Source organism: Miniopterus schreibersii (genome assembly GCF_964146895.1).
Source record: "Miniopterus schreibersii genome assembly, chromosome: 17".
In the NCBI taxonomy this organism is placed as follows: Eukaryota; Metazoa; Chordata; class Mammalia; order Chiroptera; family Miniopteridae; genus Miniopterus; species Miniopterus schreibersii.
Genome location: NC_138117.1, coordinates 22029951 through 22047033, shown reverse-complemented (window position 1 = coordinate 22047033; position 17083 = coordinate 22029951). Strand labels below are relative to the sequence as shown.

Sequence of the window (17083 nt, the reverse complement as noted above, 5' to 3'; positions counted from 1 at the left end):
AAAATAAGGGAAAAGAGGTCAGTGACCCTGACGAAATAGTCAAGAACTGCATGTTTTAAAAATTCTTGGGATGCACTGGTGTGCCGTGGCACACTGGCTGAAAACCTTTGGCTTGGTAATGTTGTAGCCTTGGTAGGGTCGTGGGGTGACGCAGGAGGTTAAGAAGAGGGGCTGATGAAGACCCCCTGTGAAGGTGAATTCAGAATGACTTCAGCCCATGGGTATCTGGGAGGTGCTTTCAAGATTTTCTTTCCCTGATGTAATCCCTTTATTTATCATCAAATCTTAGTAATATTTATTAGTTACAAAAGTTTCTTTCAGCCTTGCTTGGGAAATAAAGAGAGCCCAAACTCCTGTTTTGGGAAGAGGTTGCCCTGCGTGAGCTGGGGGGCGAGAAGCAGTGATGGGAGCGCGCTGGCCGAGCAGCCGGAGCGGCTGTCTGCACGGGGCCTACGCAGGCACAGCTGGGTGCATCGCGGAGCACCTGGACCTCCGCAGGGCTGCTCCGAAATTCGTGGGAAGACGCTGGGCTTCCTCTAGACATGTAGCCTGAGACTTAACTTTAATTTGTGCATGAAGTAGAGGGGTAACCCCTGAAATCTGAAGAACGAGGGAGCTTCAAGGTGCATGCCTTTTCCAAGGTTAGTGTAATAAGTGCATACTCTAATGCGGAAAACATTAAAAACAGTAGTCACCTTTTACGTCAACGTACATTTTTATTCTTAATTGAAAAGGATACTATCCTGCTAACTTTCTGTAAATGCACCCAGAATCAAAGGGTCCATCGCGACATAAAAAAATGTATGCAGTTTATATTAAATAACACTTTCTGGTCACTTTAGGATATGAGTACAATATACAAGTATTATGTGCACAAAAAATGTAAAAAGGAATTGTGAAAACAGGTCTTGTTACTAGCTTGCGTAAGAAAAGAGACTTTCATTTTTCATAGGCTACCGACATCAGATAGGATGGTTCCTAAAAGGATTTGACTTTTTAAATTAATTCACCTGGTAGGTCAAAAATCTGTAGAAAAGAAGTTAATACACAGTGACGACACTACACAGTGTTAGGGGGCAGTAGAAATTCGGAGTGGTACAAAATATCATTCAAGATTTTTACATTAAGTTGCAGTGTCAAAATTGAGATGCGTCTTGGTTGGCAAGCAATCTAAGAATTGTTCAAGACTGAAACTATTTTTAATGACTTCTGCTGGTAAAAATGTTAAAGGTTAAAAACAGGTAGAAATCGACAGGAGGTGCAATGTCCTTATCTTTCTGTCCTTGCCAGCAGATCCTTGCCATTGAAAAAGAATGAAATGCTTCAGGTACTTCCAGTATTTTCCATCGGAGGGCAGAGTTGGTATTACAAACGTGAGCGTAAACTAACTTCCATTCTGTTGGTCACAGCAACAAAGAGACTTAGAGGCATTCTCTCCATTTAAATACTGTGATCATGCTTTCAACAATAATAAATAATAATAATATATAGTTCATGAGAAATAATACCAAAGAAATAATTGTGTTGTGTAACCTTTGCGATTATGCCATAGTTGTGTGGGGACGGCTTTTAGCATTGCTTTTGCTTCCCCTTACCAGTCTGCTCTGAGTTTTGTTTGTTTAAACACTGACCCAACAAACCAGCCCTATGGCACCCCTCTCAGGTCACCACAGATGTAACTAGAGAATGTTTGTTGATACCACTGAAGCACGTAGTGGCCAGGATTGCTTTTGACTGTTAGGAGCTTACACTTGCTATTTTAATGCATATTCAGAGGTCCTTCAGACTTGCTTTGGTTTGTTTGACATGGATGATTACCGTTCTGGCCCCTGTTATTCAGGTCCTGAGCAATAGGGGGCTCAATCTGCTCTTCCATACAGAGTCACAACAAAAACATGGCACATGTCGCCGCAGAGGAGTGTTGTAGTCTATGATCTAGTGAGACTTCAGTTTCATAGAGGGAACAGGTGTAGTATCCAGGGGCTGAACCTAAGGGAAGCAATTTATTGACCACCTGAAACTCCTAAGATTGCTTTTGTAAATTTTTCAAGGCAAAGATGTGTATTCGATCTGTTTTGGTCACTCCCCTGGCTTCTTGCACAAAGTGGATGCTCAGTGTTTGTTGGGTGCATAGGGAGACAGAGGGAGATGTGCATGGGCTCTCCCTCCCCCTGGGATTGCTGGGACTCAGCAGTTGGAATGAGGAAAGCCCAGCATCTCCCGTCAGGGGCTGGCTGTGCAGGCATTGGCTCAGGAGTGGGAGGTTAATACTCCTCTTCACAGCTGGGCTGTGAGCTCCTTGTGGGCAAATTCCTATGATTTTGCTTTGCACCTCTAGGGCCTGTACAGTGAGTGCCTCACACATAGTAGGCACCCAGCAGGGTGTTTTGTAAAAAGAAGCAGCAGCTATAGTTTGTCACCAATGGATACTGGCACATGGCGTGTCTTGAAAGAAGTCATCTAATCCTCTCACCCGTGTAGCTGCTTTACCAATGATAGTACGGTAACCAGAGGCAGAGAAACTTCAGGACTAGTAGTAGCATCTTCTGGGCATTGCCAGCTTTACACACCAAAGACAAATCAGGCTTATCCATGAATGAAGGAGAAACTACATGTCCCAATGTGATACAAGCTGCTGCTACTGAGAGAAGAGATGTCCTTTTCTACAGTGATGACAGGCCAGGAATGCACCAGGAAGCCAGTTTGTTTTGGCGAATGCAGCAGGAGGGTAACTACTTCCCGTGGAAAAAGTACACCACTCTCATGCTTTCTGCAAAGGCCTCCCTTAGCTGTGAAATATCCCAGGAGTTCGATATCTTCGCAACTGAAAAAACCAGGGCGTGCTACCGGAACAGAGAATTTGGCAACAAAGAGGTGGAGGAAAATTTATCATAGAAGAGAATTCCCGAAAACAAGTACCAAGGCCCTCGATTTTGAAAATCTACTCATTTCTTGCAGAGATAGTTTCTCCCTAGAACATGGCTCCTCCTCAGAACGTTCAGGGACTATCTTTGGTATTATTGATACTTTAACCTTGTAAATATCTAAGCATCTTTACTTTAACCGTTTTGGATGGAGAGGTCTCCACCTTGATCACAGGGCCAGCATAATGCTGTGCAGGTTCGCTGGGCACAGCGATGCCACATGAAGAGGGTCCCATTCAAAGTGTAGACACTGAAGACCCATATGGTTATTTGAGAATTTTTACAGTAGATAACAGCAAAGTGTCTTATTTAAATAGAAATCAATAATTAATATTATTTTAAGACATATGAAAGAAGAAAGTATCTTGAGTAAGGGGTTCCTGTTCCTAATTCACAATAAATGTTTTTATCGATAATCTGGATTCACCATAATGTGAACAAAATGCTTTTCTCTGAAGCAATACAATGTTGCCCACAGACTCTAAGTATATTGACTCTCATCTTAAATGTGTCTGGATAACCGTGCTAGAGCTTTTTATATTAGTTGTTTTTCTCTCTCTGTTCTTTTAGTCTGAGTATGTTAAACTATTGTCTGTATTTCTGCTTAGAGTATAACATTACCTACCTTTCTAATTTTCTGCTCATAATCTGTCATGTGATTGAAAACCATGTCATTAAGATAATTAGAATTGTAAATAAATTAAGAGTAAATAGGATTTGTCCTGACGATGTGGCTCAGTGGTTGGAGTGTCATCCTGTGCACCGAAGGGTCTCAGGTTCAATCCCTTGTTGGGGCACCTACCGATCAGTGTTTCTCTCTTTCTCCCTTTCTCTCTCTCTAGAATCAATGAAAAAAGTGTATCCCTGGTGATGATTAAAAAAAAAAAAAAAAAATGTAAATAGGACTTAAAGGGTTGAAGAGCTTTTCTATGGAAAAACCCCAGGAGTTTCAGAGTGTGGATTTTATCAAATTGATTCTGATGGGCAGAGGCCTTTTTTGTGTCTTGGTTCTTAGTTCTGGTATGGATAGATGGGGTTGCCTGTAGCAGAGTTCTTGTCACATACAGGGAGTCTCAGAAAAATTTGAAAGGTAAGCACAACTGAGAAGACAATTTTATTTTTGTCTTTTTACTCACAATGGCAGAGATTCCTTAGTGTTTTCAGATCAGCGTCTCGGTGGGGGTTCTCACCTTTGTATTTCTACCACAGCGTGAGAAATAACTTTGTTGTTCTGAGGCAGGCATTTTGCTTTAGGAACTAATTTGAAAATTACTACTTTTCACTTCAGAGTTCCCCCTAAAGACTTAAAAGTATTTTGAAGTGTTAACACCAAATTTTCTTTGAACTAAACAGGATAAAATTGGGACACCTATGACTTCTAAAGGGAATGAGACATCATCTTGTTACAGTTATCACTGATGCTAATGCTGCTCTGTGTTGCCAGTATTTTCTACCTGGAATCATAGATTTGCAGGGAACCTTTAATGAAAACTTGACTTTCTTAAGGGGTTGCAATCACCATGTGGCCCATATTTCTAGGTATGGAAATGTGAAACTCAGGCAGGATGAAATCAAAGAGGGCTGATGGCTATGGGCCCTAAAACAAATGAGGAAAGAATAAAACAAGACCCAAAGTTCGCCCTCTTGACCCTTCCCGCAAACTTCCTTCTTGACAAAGATTAATGGGACCAATGGGACTCAAGTTCAGAGACTTGAGAGCAAAGACTTTGCAGGCCTAGGAGCATAAAGAGCACTTTACAGAGGGCCAAGCGATTTCTATTTCTGGGTGAACTTCAGATATTTGAGTTCTGTCATCAATGGCCTTTCTTTGCAATATTAAAAAAATCCAAAGATCAATCAATTGATTCTTTTTAAAAAATTCACTTAACAAGTGGTTTAAAAGCAATAAATAAAACGTAATTGATGAGCTATGTTTGCCCTATAAAAACAAGCTAGGCATGCCACACGAATTGCCCCAAATTCCATTCGCTAAAGTTATTTAACTTGTGTTCTACACATTGTATTTTTCCTAAAAATGCCTTGCACAGAAAACTATTTTTCTTATTTAGAGTGGTGGCAAAAATGAAAAGCCATAGAAGAACCTAAATAAATATTTATAGGTATTGATTGAATAAATGGGTTCAATGCGACAATTTATACTAATAAAAAGTCTAGATGTGGCAAGTTCTGAAGAAGGAATCGGAAAGCTAATTGACATTCACATACAGTACTCCATTTGTATTATCACTATATGAATGTAATAGGAATAATTGCAATAATTGCTCTCAGTTTCATATTACATAGGTGACCCAAGTAAACTATTTTGTAAAACTGCTGTTTTAGGTTTAAAATAGATTTAAGAAGCCAAAGGGAGAAGAGAGCAATTTCCTTTAAGAGAGAGGTTTCAAAGAAATGAAAATATGTGAGACAGTTAAAGAGTGAATTTCAGCAATTATTTGCAAAACCACTTCCTCAGGGACAAAAGTCTTTAGAAGAGACTGGCATCCAGCTATTGAAAATAAACCGTCCCTGCTGGTTGACAAAGCATCATGAGAAGGCTTGCGTTGGGCAGGTGGATAATGTTTAGACCACGAGTAAAGACAGAAGAAGGCAGGCAGTGCTGAGCTGTTTTGTGTTTGGGAAGCAAGCAAAGAGCAGTCATCTGAGGTCTGGGATTTCTTATTTGCCCTGAGAAGACAAAATGGCACGACAAGAGCCCACTGGAAGAGGGCCATCTGACCATCTGATGCTCATATCCAAGAGGAGGAAGGGTGAAGGGGAGGAGTCAACAGCAGGTGTCTCCCTCCAGTCCCGAGCCTTGATGACCAGGGCTGATGGCCACCAAATGAAGAGGAAAGGAGGCTGGACTGAAGGGTTGCATAGCAGGCCCCATGGGACATGGAACAAGCCACTGCAGCTACCAGCCTCAGTGTCCTCCTGTGTAAACTGAGCAAATGAATTGCTGAGGTCCTTTGCAACTCCAGTTTGATCCAGCAGAGAAATAACACATAGCACTAGGCATCTTATTTCTTTAAACTTTCATTCCATAAAATAATCTTACTCTATTTATCATTTAGAGAAACGGGCATATGGCACATTTTAACATAGTGAGTGTTTAGAGAGGGCGTATTCAAGTGTTGAAGTTTGTATATAGATGTGTGTGCCCAAGATGAGTAAATCAATCAATCTTATCTCAGGCATCAGTGACAACTGCCAGATGTGCAGGCCCAAGGTGTTAGGAGAATATAATCAACATTGCTCAGTGACTGAAAACACTTCATGGGATATTTTTAATAAGTAGTATCTGGAAGATTTTAAGATTTCTCTGTCTCACTGTCTCTGTTTCTCTCTTTGTCTCTCTGTCTCTGACTCTGTCTCTTTCTCTCTCTCTCTCACACACACACACATACACAGAACCTAGGGAGAATGTATAATAAAACCTGATTGCAAAACAATTCTATGATTTCCCTCAATTCAATTATTTTTAGAGAAACAGACTATCAGTAGTTTAAAATACCCATTCCACTCAAACAGATATGTTCTTGAAGAAAAACAGATGAAGGGAAACACAGGTTGAACTTTTTCTGAGAGAAAATAACAGAAAGGAAGGATCACATACTTTTCACTGATCTGTCCTACCCCACCTCCCCAAGCATCAGGGTCCATTCCATATTTATTGAACTGAATAAAAATAAATTAATGACACTAATTATCGTTTCAGGAAAAAGGTGCTACCAAAGTAAAAAAGTTAAAGAGTTCTGACTGTAGAAGAACTAATTTATTTTCGTAGAAGATCAGTGAGAACCAAGCAATCCATTCGATTGACTCTTGAATTTAAAATTCAATTTTCAGAAAAGGAAAGCTAAAATATACTCTGCAGAATTGTGGAAACACAGAAGGATCTTGCACCATGGGTTTTTTTCTTCCTTTCTAAGAGGAAAGGTAGAAAGATGAGGTAGGAAATCTCATTTCACAGAGACTATGATTCCTGACAGTACTGAAGAATGTATGTATTTTTTCTAAAATGTGTTATCATTAAATTAGATGAAAACATTCCAAAAAATCATGCCAACTAGTTTGAACTGTATAGCAGAGATGGCTAAGCATTCTTCAATCTACATTTCCCATTCTTACAAAGAAACGAAGCGGCCGATTTTTAGATGGGCACAAGACCACCAAGAATGAAGACTATAATTCTCAGTTTTCTTGCAGCTAAGTTTGGAATGGACCAAGTCTGGGCTAATGGGATGTAAGTGGAAGTAGCACCTTCTGAAACATGGCCTTAAATGAAAGAAGGATCCTTCTGTCCCTTTTTACTCCTTTTTGTGTGGAATGAAAAAGCAATGGCTGGAACTTCAGCAGCCATCTGGACTCATGTTATGATTTTGAGAATGTCAGGACACACAATGAAGCAACAAGAGAGGAGGAGCCTGGGTCTCCGTCTCTAGGGAGCCCAAATCCAGTCCTTTGAGGACTATCTCCAGAATTTTGAAATATAAAGAGATACAGACCTCTATATTAGTTAAGCCACTACCATTTTTCTTTTTTAATTTGGCCAGTTGTAGGTAAACTTAATCCTAATTAATATAGGCAAATTACATGAGCATAACTAGATAGATCATTGTTTTCTTTAAGCTGTTTTTATAAACTTAACTCAGGAGAAGAAAGAAAAATGGCTCAATGTTTTTAGTGAAAGAAATAAGAACACCACCTCTGAGTTAAGAATTGACATGTCCATGTCCAAGTTAGGTAGGCTTTCAGTTTTGGATTTTTCCTTCCTCCTGCCCTCCTCCCTCTCTTTCTCTTTTCTCTCTCCTTTCCTCCCTCCACTCTTTCCTTACTATACTATTTCTTTAAAAATTTTAAACTCCATTTATCTCTCAAGTTTAAGCCACAGCATATTTTGGATTCTTTGACTATTTCATTTTAAAAAACACGTAGCATTTAACATGATTCTTGCCCTTTATACGTTTGCAAGTCCAAGGAGGATGATTCATTTTTTACCTGACACCAATTTCTTCTACAAATATCAACATTTAAGAAGCTTTACCTATCTACTAGAAATGGCATTTCCTAGCCCACTATAAAGAAATTCAGCCTTTTTAGGACATTAAGAAAGATGCAAAAATTGTAAAATTTTTCAGTTCTTTCTAATAAATACATTCTTCTAATATTTAAAATAGATCAACTCCCTTTCTGCATTGCACATTGTGCAGTTACATGAGCAGTAATTTCCTTCATTAGTTCTGCTCTTGGGCACAACACCCTTAAGCTGTGGGCTTATTCATCATGACTATCTGAACAGAGCTTGTAGACGCTTTTACAGGCCTTCTATCCAGCAAAGGTTACAGATGACTCTTCAATGGAAAGGAAATTAAAAAAAAACACACAGATACTCAGGTTTCTAAGTTTAAAAAAATCAATTATTTGTACTTTTCCTACTTAAATTCAATGAGAACAGCTACTACCTTGGGCTAAAATGTCGAATTAGAACAACTGAATTCTAATCAACTGTCAGAGTTCTCCTAGTTACACACTGAAGTATCTCAGAAATGATAAGTGAGCGTTTGCCTTAAGAAATAATCAGCCAGAATATTCATTTCATAGTGAGTCCATATTTTGGTCTGAAATGAAGATGTGTTTATTCTTGGCAAGATTCCTTTCTAATTTGCAAAGATTGAAAAGAGCAATTTTGGTTTTTATTTGATTCCCAATTTAGCAGAGCCATGACGGTTTTCCTCAGCTCTGCAACGTACATTTTAGCTGGTTCTAATGAAGACAAATTCCTCTCAATCATGAGTGTCCCGTTCATTAAGTGAGACAGATGGCAGCCTTGCTATATTTTGCTAGATCCAGCCTCTTGAAGCTGGCTGCCCTGCCCCCCTCCCCTTTAGAAAATAGCAGGGCTTATTTTTCTGAAGAAAAAAAAAAGAAAGACGTCAATATTTTGCTAGGGCAACATGTCAAGTTATCTTCAAAACAAGTGCGCCAACAGCGTCTCAGATTTGGAGTGGTATGAACATACGCTTTTGTTTCAGGGACACATACGCTCATACGACGTGGCAGGTGGAAGGCTAAGATACTTGGGGACATGCTAGCTTAGAGCTTTTCCTAAAAGAGATGTTTGAAATTTCTCTGCTATAGACTGTAACACAGCCCATGTCCCCTGAGAATTCTCTAGACGCCTCTCACCCCCCATAACTCGCCTGCTTAACTTTGGCTCCACACAGTGTCAGCAGGAGTCATTTAAGGAAGGATAGGTCATTGACACAAGATAGAAGACACAGCTTGGGGCTACAAGACACACTCCCAAGGCGGTTCAAAGAGGAAAATAACATTGGTTTTAACTTTCCCCTTCTACACTCCAGTGAGCCCTAGGGGCTCATGGGCAGTGGATGACCTGTCTCAGCTTTACCAGGGTCACTTGTGAGGAGAGCACTTAAACCCGGAGCCTGGCTAACGAGCACAGGCTAAGAGATCTGTCCATTCTTCGTCCCTCTGACTGCACACACACTTCCAATACGGAGAAACCAAGATTTGGTGAGAACATGGATATAGCGAACATGTCTTTGTTGAAAGCCCTAGTGCGCAATGCACAGTGCAGAGTGGATTCCCTAAAACAGGCAGAAGCTGCAAGAACTGGAAACGCTCTCTCTTAAGGAGCAGCACAGGACAGGTGACAGTACTGCATCAGGATCACCCAGATCCCGGGGACCACCTAGTGTGACTGCACAGTTAGTTCTACACTCTTTTCTTCCCTTTGTCTTAAGTAGGCAGGACCTCCAAAGAGTAGCTCAGAAGAGGAGAGGTGAGTAGGAGAAAAGTGGGCAAGCGAGGAAGTGGGGGGTCTACCTAACTTGTTTCTGATGAGCGGTAAATTTTCTGGAACTTCCAAATTATCATTATGGAATCCTGAAACTGGGGATTGAAACAGTTATAACTTAACTATTTAAATGAAGAAAGATTAAAAAACCCAAACACACGTTACCATGTTAAGTAGCTGCCTGCGTTGAAGAATAGCTAATGTAAGGATTCCTTCTCAAATCAGTTACTTGCAGTTAGACAAAGTCTACGTCTCTGTGCGTTGCAGAAGAATGTACAAGCTGACATGGAGAGAAAACAGCAACAAAAGCGACATGGTACTATTTTGTGCAATGTTGTCTAGGTTTTGTTTGTGCCTATGGGGCAATAATAAAATGACAGTTTAAGATATTTAAATATTAATTTTATTCTTCTGATTTCCTATGTTTTTAATGTTCTATTAGCTTTCTCCATAATAATATATATTAGTCTTGGAATTTGAATTTCAAAGTTATTTTTTAATTAAGAAATGTAATTTGTGGCCTGCATTATTTCTAATCACTTAAACATGGGTGATTTTTTCAGACTACTTTTTAGAAAAGGTAGAAGAGTGGTGTTTCCATGGGCTTTGCACAGCACTTGGGTGAGTAACAAGAGCTCCAGACAGGGACCGACTTATTGCTATGACGTTATAATAATGACTACCTTCCTCAGTTGTGGAGTGCTTCACAGTTTACAGAGTATTTTTACATTTGCATCGAACCCTCACCTCACCCTTGGGAGGCAGGCATTATAGTTTCACTTTATAGATGAGAAAAACTGCGGGGCTGAGATGTCTAACACTGTCCAAGGCCACAGTGGTGGACCTGGGACCCAAACCCCACCTTGTACCTTCCAAGTTCTCCTTCCTTTGGCCATAGCTCTTGCTCCTCTGTACACATTCAGAGCTCTGGACAAGTCCCCATAGTTCCCTAGGCTTCAGCTTCCTTAACTGCACAATGACTTGGATTTGACCATCTCTCAGATCCCTGCTAGTTCCTCTTCATTTTGAATTTGAGTTTATTCAGTAGAATGAAAAGTGATGGGATTCAGTGGGAGTCAGCTGAGTGAAGGGGCACAATTCAGAGGCTTCCATGAAGCCCACCGTGGTTGTCATGAAGTGAGAGGAACCAAGGCGGACTTTGTCGCGTAAGTTCTGATTCTTAATGGAGTCCCATAAAATATGTGGACTCCACTAAGAAGAAGAAAAAACGAACCTTTATACACACAAAAATTTGTGCACAATTTTAGATGATTTATAGACTGACTTCTTAGAGATGTATGGGCCAAGTTAACAATTGCTGGATTAAATTGTGCATATATACCCCATTTTGAGACCTATAGGAGGCCTCATCTTGGTTTTCATACAAAGTGAGCAAAACTTATTTTGACATGGGAACTGGCAATTGAAAGAGATGAATAGAAAAAACTATGGTGTGTTTTCAAGACATCTTTTTTTTCCTCCCCCATGAAAAATTGTGTTTCTGATACTAATTTCTTGGTTATTGGGATGGTGTAGGAGAAAGAAAGACTGATGCGAGACAAATATAAGTATCTTCTTTAGAAGTACTTATAGATAATTCCACACCATTTTAATGCTCTTTTTGAATATCTTCAGAGCAGTATTCCTGATTACAAAGTTATGGTTGGGATTTCTGTCCCACATGCCTACACTCTGTAGGTTTAGGTCTGACACCAGTGTGGGGACTTGGAAAAGAGTAGAAAATATGGCCCTTAGAGATACCCATATTCCCTCAAAAGGGGAGAGTGTTTTACTGTCATTTCTCTCTTCCATACCCTAATGATATATATCTTTCAGAACACAAGAAGAACAAGATATGCAAGAATCTGAAATTCTAGATTGCCATAATATTATTCTGGGTTTTGGGAAGCTGAGAACAAAGGAGAGCTCCATGTTTTGGCCTGTGGTGTTGAAAAAAATGATCCATACTCAGTGTGAAAGCTGGATCCACTATTTGTACCCATTTGCCAGCTGTCACAGCATCTAACTTCCTGTCTAGTAATCCCAAGTAATGTCTGCTAAAGCCAGATCCATCAGGTCTAGGATAAGTGCAGTTGTCAGCAGTCCTGACTTAACACCTCAACAATAAGAACCAATGTTTCTTATAGAATTGTCTGTGGTTTTCATAGCATCCCCTCCCCCCATTTTGCATGCCTCATGTTAAATTCTATTAAAAAATTAAAAACCATTTTTTTTTTTACAATTTACAAGTATTCATATAAGAAGAAAATGACTAAAAAATACCCACCCAAGCACCTACAACTCATCTAGCGCACAATGCTAATAATACATGGGCTGTGACCAAAGAACTCCGCGGTCTGTGGGAAACGAGGGAGGTGCAGTCCATTCTCTGGAAGAAAGTGAGACATGTTGATGCAGAGAGGAGCTGTCAATGGTGCTTTGCTTCCTAAGTCAAGTTCGGCAGCCGCATTTCAGTGTCGATGTCCTTACTTATTTCGACCTAAAATAGAGAATAGGTATTGCTTTAAAGGACTTCAAAACTGAAAACTCAATTTCCTTCCTAATCATTCAGGCTGTTTGAGATGCAGAATAGCTTGGGTGTGCCTTGTACTGTCTGCGTATAGGGCTGTGGCAACAAGGAACAGAAAAGCCTGGGCTTCGTGCTTCTCAAATTAGGGCATGCACACCGACGTGGACCAGAGTGCAGGACTGGTTTCTTGGGATACAAGTGCCAACCACATAGCAACTGAGGAGTGATGTAAAGGTATTGCCTTGGGTTGCTGTGGGGTAAAGGTGACAGGGTAGTCGTATGTCTCCAATCTACTAGATACAGCCCTAGCCTGATCGTCCCACAGCACCCTGTTGGTTGACTGCTCAAGAATCATCCTCGTCTGGCTTTCATAGCATCTGACCGTTGATCTCATATACATCCCATCCTCTGATGGTTAATTTTATGTGTCAATTTGGCTAGACCACAATACCCAGATATTTGGCCTAACACCAGTCTAGATATAGCGGTGAAAGTATTTTTTAGATAAAATTAACTTTTAAATTAATAGACTGAATAAAGCAGATTCCTGCCATAATGTGGGCAGGTTTTAGTCAATCAGTTGAAGGCCTTAAGAGCAAAGACTGAAGTCTCTGAGGAAGATGGAGTTCTGCCTCCAGAATTCTGCCTTCGGACTCAGGACTGCAACATCAACTCTTCCCGGGTCTCCAGTCTGCCGGCTTTCCCTGCCGATTTCAGACTTGCAGGTCTCCACAATCACATGAGAAAATTCCTTAAAATCGCTGTCTATCAGTTATCTGCCTCCCTCCCACTTTCCCTCCCTCCCTTCTTTCTTTCACTTCTTCCTTCCCTCCTCTCTTCATAGATACAGACCCAGGTATTTACACCTAGATTTACATACATATCCTATCTGTTCGGTTTCTCTGGAATACACACTGTCATCTCCAGGCATTCTGGTCTCCACACCTTTGACAAAGAGTCTGTGCATATTCCTGGTTTTATACTAGGCAGTAGCCTTTGGAAAGTAAGGGTTCTGGCTTATGCACCTTTGCACAGTATCAACCTCAACACTGCATGTGTCACATTGCTGGCACTCAATAAATATTTATTGAGTACTTCTGCTCTTGCTTTATCTCTCATGAGAAAAGTCTTAGCTGATCTAAATCCTATGCATCTTTGAGGTTCAGTTGAAATTTCTTCTCCTCTGTGAAGACTTCGCCTTCAACCTCAGCCACCTTGCTTTCTCATCCTGCTAATAGCAGCTCCTATGCAACAGCTGCACCCCATGTGGAGCTAATGGCATTCAGCTTCACAATTAATTGTGCTCTGGTTGTTCCACTCAGGTAGGTAAGTTTTCTCCCTCCCACTAAATTATGAGCCTCATACCAGCAGAGACTGTATTTTACACTTATGTTATATCCCCACCTACCAATTGTCTTCCATTAACTCAGTTCAATGGCTCTCTCTATGGCATGGGATGGACTTTTCAGTCATAAGTTGAAATAGCTGAGAAAATTTCCAGCTTTCCAGTTTCACTTTTGGTAGCTTCTCTCCCTGTATATTCTGTTCCCTCCTGCATACCTCAGGAGCTGGAGTTCTTCAGTTCTCTCCGTCTTCCTACCCATCTCTCTGCCCTCCTATTTCTCTACGTTCTGGAAGATGAAGCCCCATGTCTACCCCTTTTACCTCATTGTAGTTTAACAGGGATTTTCCTCCCCTCTTTTAAATTTGTAATTTATCTGCACTTCATTTTTAAAAATAGCTTTTTATTTTTAAATTACAGTTGACATATTATATTAGCTTCAGGTATATAACCAGTGATTGGACATTAGACATTATATAACTTACTAGGTGATCACCCCAATAAATCTAGTGCACATCTAGCACCATACATAGTTATTACAATATTATTGACTATATTCCCTGCGCTGTACTTTACATTCCCATGACTATTCTGTAACAACCAATTTGCCCATTTTAATCCCCTCACCTTTTTCACCCATTCCCGAAACACTTCTCCCATCTTTCACCCAGTCCTCTAACTCCCTTCCCCTGTGGCAACCACCATTAACAGGGATTTAAGCTAAAAGATAAAAAAAGTGAGATGAGAGAGGTAGAATTTTTGCAGTTCTATACAACCCTCTAGTTAGAAGGGAGATTCAAGGTCCTGAAGTTGACTCATCCATCCACCAGGTGAACCTCTTCTAGAGTGGGGATAAGGCAGTAGGAGAAGGTCTTTCTCTTTGCTAGTGATAGTATTGGTGGGGGTTGGGGGAACTTCTAGGCATCCACTACATTTATCTTTAACGTCAGCTCTGCTTACAGCTAATATTTTCTACTTTGGGGCTTCAGCAGCATGGGTTGGTAAAGCAGGGAAGTAGACTGAGCCAGTTCCTATGATGCCAGGCAGGAATCCTGGAGTGTTACTCCAGGCGTTGGGAAATATGCCTGAAAGGAGTTTTCCAAGAGGACAGTGAAGCAACTTTGAGAGTAAGTACTACAAGGAAGGCCTATTGGCAATCCTGCCTTAGGTTTTAGTAACAGGTTGATTTTTTAAAAAACATGTTTTTATTGATTTTAGAGAGAGGAAGAGAGAGGGATAGAGAGAGAGAACATTAATGAGAGAAACATTAATCGCTGCCTCCAGCATGCCCCTAGTGAGGATTGGGCCTGCAACCTGGGCATGTGCCCTGATCGAGAATCGAACCGGTGACCTCTTAGATCATGGGTCGATGCTCAAACACTGAGCAACTCCGGCCGGGCCAGATTAATTTTTAAAAATCAAGCATACACAGAAGTAGAGAGAATGGTATCATGAATCCCTATGTAGTCACCATCCAGCTTCAACAAAAATAAAAATGATGCTAACCAAGTTTCACCTATCCACCACAACTTTTTTTTGACTAGAGTATTTAAAAGCAAATCCTAGACATGATGTCACTTCATTGATCAGCACATCTCTGATTCTCTAACTCACTGATTCTTAACCAGGGGACATTTACCAATTGGCTGTCAGAATCTGGTCCTGTGTGTGTGTGTGGGGGGGGGTTGCTACTGGCATCTAGCAGGCAGAGGCCAACAATACTGTTAAATATTCCTAAATGCACAGGGCAGCTCCCACAAGAAACAATGCTCACCTGTTGAGAATATCTTTTTCTTTTCTGTTTAATCCTCACCTGAGGCTATTTTTTAATGTTGATTATTTAGACAGAGGGGAAAAGAGAGAAACATTGATCACTTGCCTCCTGTACAGGCTCCTACCTGGGATCGAACCCTCAGCCTAGGTATGTGCCCTGATCGGGAAATGAACCCACAGCCTTTTGGTGTATGGGACAATGCTCCAACCAACAGAGCCACTCAGCCAGGGCAACAGAAGCCATGCTCAGTGATGGGAAATGTGAGCCATCCTTGGCTGTGAGCAGATTACAGACACCTTACTCTGCATGTTACTGGGGCCACAATATGGCAGTGTAAAAGCCAGTCAAGACAAACAGAAACAGGATAAAGACAGAGAGCTATCACTTCCTTAGTCTTTAGGCCTTTAGGCGCTTGGTCAAGAAATGGAGGAGCGATGGGGCGGATGCAGATTCTAGGCAGCAGCAGGTCCCTCCAGCTGGGGTTTACTAATACGTCGCTGGTGGTTACTGGTTTTTAAATCAGGGTTGGAAAGCACATCATTTTTACTTCCCCAACTCCTACACACACACACACACACACACACACACACACACAAACACACACACACACACACACACACACACACACACACACAAACACCCCTGACCTGTGCTTCTGGTTTTTAATCTAGGCCACGTAAATGCAAAATGGCCTGGCACCAATTTACAGGGACCCTGCTGCAAAACAGCTGTTCTCAGGGAAGAGCTGACGGGAGGGACCACCTCTGGCTCTACCCAGCAGCTGGTCATCAGAGGCTGATGTCCTCTGGGCCTGGACTTTGGAGGCGGAGGCCAAGCAGGGAAGGTCCTGGTGGGCGCTGAACGCAGTGCTGCCTGAGTTGAGGGCTGGCCTCCTCTGTCTCTTAATACTTAGTGACAGTGGCAGATACTCATCAGCAGTGGCCACAGAGGAATGTAACAATGTTTATAAAGGCAAATTTGCCTCCTGTAAAGGCAATCAGACAAGTTGAGATACCAGAGAAAAGTCAAGTTCTCATTTGGAAAACTTAGAAAAAGATGGGCTAACAGTGTTGAGGGGAAGCTTTTTCATCAAATCTTTCTGTGTCACAGTTGGGGCATCATCCTCATGGAAATTCTGACATCACCAGATTGCTCCACCTCTGCTGGGGAACTTGATTCTGGAATTCCACAGCCGTGTCTCTTAGATAAGCTGCCATGGTTAATTACTCCTGTGCAAAGAATTACTGCTTTACAAAGCTTAGTTTGCCCACTACCTGGTCACCAACCATTTCGCTGATTTTGAACAAACTTTGAAATAATTTGGTCGCTCATTATGATGCTCCCTGATAGTCCACCATCTCTTTCCTAGCTGCATGGGTCTGTGCCAACCTATTGTCTGTCCTGAGAGGTAAATCTGCTTTTGTTGGCCAACTCCCAACTGCTGCCTCCACCATAAGCTAGTCGCTGTGTAGGTGTCCCCTTCAAAGCCACCACTGACCACGTGGCTCTGTGCTCTAATGACAAGAGCAGCCCTTGCCTCCCTCGCCCCTCCCCTAGAAGTTATCATCAGTATGTGTAGCAGCAACGGAGGAGATCCGGGTGAAGACCCAGGCTGTAGTTATGTTGAGAGTTACAGACTGTCACTGGTGGCTGTGGCAAGGTGATGGGCCCCAGCACAGGCTACTCCTGA

The 17083-nt window shown here is 41.4% G+C and overlaps 1 protein-coding gene across 3 annotated transcripts in view; it reads right to left on the bottom strand.

The window, feature by feature from the left end:
- Positions 1-706: 706 nt before the first annotated feature.
- Positions 707-17083, bottom strand: part of NKAIN3 (sodium/potassium transporting ATPase interacting 3) — a 369009-nt gene continuing 352632 nt past the window's right edge. For 2 of the 3 annotated variants that reach the window (XM_081117407.1, XM_081117406.1), the window contains one exon: positions 707-12247. In XM_081117407.1, coding sequence (XP_080973533.1) covers positions 12194-12247 — 54 coding nt within the window. In that variant the 3' untranslated portion in view covers positions 707-12193. The remainder of the gene's footprint in view (positions 12248-17083) is intronic. The other variant, XM_081117404.1, reaches the window with a different exon arrangement.